At 38.8% G+C, this 6,042-nt stretch overlaps 1 protein-coding gene across 2 annotated transcripts in view; it reads right to left on the bottom strand.

The window, feature by feature from the left end:
* The window catches only part of AK7 (adenylate kinase 7), a 110,041-nt gene extending 103,999 nt beyond the window's left edge, over positions 1-6,042 (bottom strand). Inside the window, exon 1 of one of the 2 annotated variants that reach the window (XM_074213032.1) lies at positions 5,875-6,042. In XM_074213032.1, coding sequence (XP_074069133.1) covers positions 5,875-6,000 — 126 coding nt within the window. In that variant the 5' untranslated portion in view covers positions 6,001-6,042. The remainder of the gene's footprint in view (positions 1-5,874) is intronic. The other variant, XM_074213031.1, reaches the window with a different exon arrangement.

Here is a 6,042-nt window from a genome sequence, read left to right as displayed (position 1 = left end):
CCCTCTTGTAACCTTTTTAATAAATTTTTATTTTATTTCTACCCTTACTTTCCTGAGTTTGAATAATGCTTCCTCATAGGCAGACCTGAACTCAAGTAGCCAGCAGCTACAGTTCTATTCTGCTCTGATTCATACTACATTTGTTCAGCTGTTCAGAGTTTGGGAAGGGCATTGAAAAACTAAAAGTCTAGAGAAATGTAACTAAAATGTTGAATCCAAACCAGAGGACAAACAGCAGAATAATAGAGAATAGCTAGACTGAAGAAGAAAAGATGGAAGGCACATGATAACTGTGTTCAAGGATTTAAGAGTTGGTCATTTGGAAAAGCAACTAAACATGTTCTTTTTGATCCCAGAGGGAAACTGGGAGCAATGGGTGTAATAATAAAAAGAGGCAAATTTTGGTTTGATATAAGGAAACATTTGCTGCCAATTAGGGCTATCTGCCTGTGGAAGTCATGTTCCTTCTCATTGGAGATCTTTAAGTAGAGGTTAGCTGGTCAGTTTGCAGATGTGGAGGTTCCTATTTAGGCTGGTAGGGATTGGACTGGATGGCTGCTGAGCTCCCTTTCACTTCTAAAACTCTGTGATTCCATTATCTTCAAACCATTTAAAGATGAAACTGGCAGGAAAACAAAAAGATTAAAAAAAAGATGAAATATGTTTTATAATATTTCCATAACCAATTACTTTCTTCATCAATGACAGTGGAACTACCACATTTGAACTGAATCCTTGGCTACAAGAAGAAATGAATACAAAAGTAGTTGGATCAGACTAAATATGCATAGAGGTTATATATCTAGGAGCTTGCACAATTGTGAGAGGATTGATACAAAGATTCTAAAAACATTTGAAAGAGAGAAAGATACCGAGTAATTAAGAAAAATCATGGATGGTATTTCTTAGTTTAAAAAAGGTAAATGAGACGATATTGATAGCTCCATGATCTTTTAAACTCTACAAAAATCTTTTGAGATTGGTCTAAATGCATATTAAAAGCATTGAAAACCATGAGTAAAGGAAAGATGTATGACAGATATAGGCAATTATTACAATGATGACATATGCCAAAAAAGAAAGGGGTATAAAAGGTAGCTGAGAGATATATGATTTAAACAAGGAATACTAATAGATAGGCAATCTGAGTACTAAACTGGCACTTATATAATATTAACTTTTTACAATATGAACTTATATGATATGAACAAAAGTTGCACAAAGCAAGATGACAAGAGAAATAGGGAAGGAAGAATCTTATTTTTTTTTTTGGAACCCACTATTTTTGCTAGACAATGTGCTCAGGGCTAGTTTACAAATATTATCTCATTTGATCCACACAGTCACCCTGGGAGGAAGGTGGTATTATTAACCACATTTAAGTGACTTGCCCCAGGGTCACAGAGCTATCAAGGATCTGAGATTCAGATCTTGTGACCCAGGTCCAGCACTCCACCAACTGGGATACCAGCTGCCTCTGAGAAAATGTGGAGAGATGGACCTGAATGCTTAAGGAGGGTGTACTGTATCATTGAGATTATGAATTCATTTAAGCTTTAACTTTTGTGCTAGGAGTTGGAAATACAAAATTAAAAATTTACCTCAAGGACTTTATAATCTCATGGGAAAGACAAGTTATATATGGACGAATGTGATATAAAGACTGTGACAAGAACAAAAGAAGAGTCAGGCAAAGTGAAAATTTTGAAAAGGGAGATGCCACTTTCAGTTAAGAAGTGAAGGAAGGCTATATGGAAAAGGTACATCTTATCTGTAATTTGAAGAAAGGGAGAAACCTCCACTGACAGAATTAGGCATATTCTAACAGGCAGACTAAACAAGTAAAAATCATGGAGCCAAGAAAGATTTCTAGGAAGAATTTGGAGATGGGCCCATAAAGGATGAGGTTTAGATAAGATATAGGGAAATTGAGGAAAGCCTTAAATGCCAAAATCAGGACTTGAAATTTTATTTTGTAAATGATGGGGAGCCACTGGAGGTTTTTGAGTACAGAAGTGACAAGAAAAGAGGGAAGCATTGAGTTTACTGAGACACTGGTGAAAGGGAATAGAATGGAGGTAGGAGACTGGTTAGAGACTAGTTGAGACTACTGGATCTATACCCTGAAGAGATTGTGAAAAAAAGGGTAATAACATCACTTGTATAAAAATATTCATAGGAGCCCTGTTTTTGGTGGCAAAGAGTTGGAAATTGAGTAAATGTCCCATGACTGAACCAATTGTGGGATATGTACGTCATGGAACACTATTGTTTTATTAGAAACTAGGAGGGATGGGAAATCAGGGAAGGCTGGAAGGATTTGCATGAATTGATGCTGAACAAGATGAACAGAACCAGAGGAACATTATACACCCTAACAACAACATGGAGGTGATGATCAAGCTTAATGGACTTGCTCATTCCATCAGGGCAACAATCAGGCCCAATTTGGGGGTATCTGCGATGGAGAATACTATCTGTATCCAGAGAAAGAATTGTGGAGCTTGAACAAAGACCAAAGACTATTACCTTTAATTAAAAAAAAAAAACCCTGTTATCTTATAATGTAATTTTGTTATCTCTTATACTTTTTTTTTTCCTTGAGGATATGATTTCTCTCTCATCACATTCACCTTAGATCAATCAATACCATGGAAACAATGTAAAGTCAAACAGACTGCTTTCTGTGGGGGTGGGGCAGGGGAGGGAAGTAAGATTAAGGGGGAAAACTGTAAAACTCAAAATAAACTAATTAATTAAATAAAAAAGGGGGGGGACTAGGTGAGAACTAAGGATGTATATGCTCTAAGAGTTGACAGGAAAAGGAAGAGCCACAAATTACATTTCAAGCTTGAATGACCAAAAAAGATCATTCTATTAAAAAACACAAAGGAGAGGCTAGGTGTGCAGTGGATAGAGCACCAGCCCTGCAGTCAGGAGTACCTGAATTCAAATCAGACCTCAGACACTTAGTAATTACCTAGCTGTGTGGCCTTGGGCAAGCCACTTAACCCTATTGCCTTGCAACCCCCCCCCCCAAAAAAAAAAAGACAAAGATGTCAGCAAGAAGTACAGGTTTGGGGAGAATATGATAAATCAAGTTTTTTAGATATGTAGAGTCTGAAGTCCTTTGGAAGCTATTCAATGGTATTAGAACCATGGAAAAGAGATTTGGTGTACATAGTTAGGAATCATCTTCATAGTGGTGATAATAGGAACCAAAATAGTGAATGAGATCACTAAAGGAGAGTGAATAGAAAAGGCTTTAGAACAGAATCTTGAGGAACATAATTTTTTTTGTTTTATTAAAGATCTTATTTATTTTGAGTTTTACAATTTTCCCCCATCTTACTTCCCTCCCCCCCACAGAAAGCAATTTGTCAGTCTTTACTTTGTTTCCATGTTGTACATTGATCCAAATTGAGTGTGATGAGAGAGAAATCATATCCTTAAGAAACAAAAAATAAAAGAGATAACAAGATCAGACAATAAGATATGGTTTTTTTTTCTAAATTAAAGGGAATAGTCCTTGAACTTTGTTCAAACTCCACAGTTCTTTCTCTGGATACAGATAGTATTGCAGACAGCCCAAAATTGTCCCTGATTGTTGCACTGATGGAATGAACAAGTCCATCAGGGTTGAACATCACCCCCATGTTGCTGTGAGGGTGCACAGTGTTTTTCTGATTCCTGCTCATCTCACTCAGCATCAGTTCATGCAAATTCCTCCAGGCTTACCTGAATTCCTATCCCTTCTGGTTTCTAATTCAACAATAGTGTTCCATGACATACATATACCACAGTTTGCTAAGCCATTCTCCAATTGAAGAACATTTACTTGATTTCCTATTCTTTGCCATCATAAACAGGGCTCCTATGAATATTTTTGTACAAGTGATGTTTTTACCCTTTTTCATCATCTCCTCAGGGTATAGACCCTGGATGCTGGATCAAAGGGTATGCACATTTTTGTTGCCCTTTGGGTGTAGAAGAACATACATTTTTAAAAAACATAAGGAAGATATTAAGCTGACAAAGAAGGAGCAGGTGATAGAGAAACATGTGCCAAAAAAGCTAAGGGAAAAGAGGGTATGAAGAAGGAGGGGGTTCCACAATACTAAATGCTATAGAAGAGTCAAAGGGGGGGAGAGATGAGATTTGGTGATAAGGAACTAATAATCAGCCAATCAGAAAACATTTATTAAGCACCTACTGTGTTGCAGTGATGGGGGGAAACAAAGAAAGGCAAAACAGTGGCCTTACCCTCAAGGAGCTCACAATCCAATCAGGGAGACAACAAGCAAACACATATATACCATCAAGATATATATATGATGAGAATGAAATAATTAACAGAGGGAAGACATTATAATTAAAAGGGTGAAAAAAAAATTCCTGTAGGAGGTAGAATTTTAGCTAAAACTTGACATAAGTCAGGGGGTGGTAATGAGGAAGGATAGCATTTCAGGCTTAAGAGACAGACTGAGAAAAATCGTTCATGGAACAGCAAGATAATTTTTAATTGATCATTGCATTATTCTTGCATCTCTAATGCATTTATTTTTTTTTTTAGGTTTTTGCACGGTAAATGGGGTTAAGTGGCTTGCCCAAGGCCACACAGCTAGGTAATTATTAAGTGTCTGAGACTGGATTTGAACCTAGGTACTCCGGATTCCAGGGCCAGTGCTTTATCCATTGCGCCACATAGTCACCCCTCTAATGCATTTATCTATTAATTTTGTGTAAGTATATTATCCCTCTCTGCTAAGCTGAAAGCTTCATAATATATGGAACAAGGTTATATCCAATCTAAACTTTGTATGTCCTATAGATCCTAAATAACTGAATTCAGTTCCATAAGTACTGATTAATTTCTTTAAATGTACTATGTGACTTAGTGAATAGATAGCTGGCCCTGAATCCAGGAACTTGGGTCCAACTGGTACCTCCAGGCTATATGGACTCATATATTAAGGACGCCCACATTTGATAGATCTCACTTTTTCTTATCCTGCATGATTCCATAGCAGATCAGCTGAAAGCACTGGAAGTTTCACCTAGGGTCTGTTATGATGACTGGGCAATGATTTCACATTTAGAACACCAACTGGGGCAGCTAGGTTGTGTAGTGGATAGAGCACCGGCCTGGAGTCAGGAGGACCTGAGTTCAAATATGACCTCAGACACTTAGTAATTACCTAGCTATGTGGCCTTGGGCAAGCCACTTAACCCTATTGCCTTGCAAAAACCTGAAAAGAAAAAAAGAATGTGGTGTGTAGAACCTCTAACTAGTAAGTTAATGCTTGCAAGATAGTATTTTGTGATTCTTAGAATCTTCTGAACCTTCGTGCAATCTCATGCCCGTAAAAATAGAGGAGGGGGGTGACTAGGTGGCACAGTGGAGAGAGCACTGGCCCTGGAATCACGAAGACCTGACTTCAAATCTGATCTCAGACACTTAGTAATTACCTAGCTGTGACCTTGGGCAAGTCACTTAACCCCATTGCCTTGCAAAAAAAAACCTAAAAAAAAAAAGTAGAGGAGGGAGGGTTTGCCCAGGACTGAGGGCCATTAACAAAAATCTTTGTACGTATTGGACTTGAATGGTCAAAGAATTCATTAGGCAGAGGGTCAACCAGAGGGTGATCAGGTTGACCCTGGGGCAGTAGTAACCGGGTCAGCAGTAGAAATCTTGGAAACACGAACTCCAACCCACTCAGAAAAAAAATCATAAGATGAGAGTTTTGGGGCAGGTTCCTGATTCCTGCCGATGACTCTCCTCCCTTCCCCTCCTCTGCCCCCCCCCCCGCCCCAACAAATGCGGGTTGGGGCATCTTTTTGAGGACTGGAGTCTTGCTGCCTGCCGCCGCTCACCTTCCCGATGTTACTGCCGCTGTATGTGTCCAGCAGGTTCAGAAACACCAGTTGGCTCCTGGTGATCTTCTCGGGAGGACTGATGATCTCCTCCTCCTCTTCAGCCATGCCGAGGTCCCGACTCATTGCTAGGGTGGAAGCGTCTCTTTGGTCGGTTGCTAAGAAACT

This window comes from Macrotis lagotis, chromosome 1 (genome assembly GCF_037893015.1).
Source record: "Macrotis lagotis isolate mMagLag1 chromosome 1, bilby.v1.9.chrom.fasta, whole genome shotgun sequence".
NCBI classification, from domain to species: Eukaryota; Metazoa; Chordata; class Mammalia; order Peramelemorphia; family Peramelidae; genus Macrotis; species Macrotis lagotis.
Note: the sequence above shows the minus strand (reverse complement) of the source record. Positions and strands in the feature narration are given on the sequence as shown.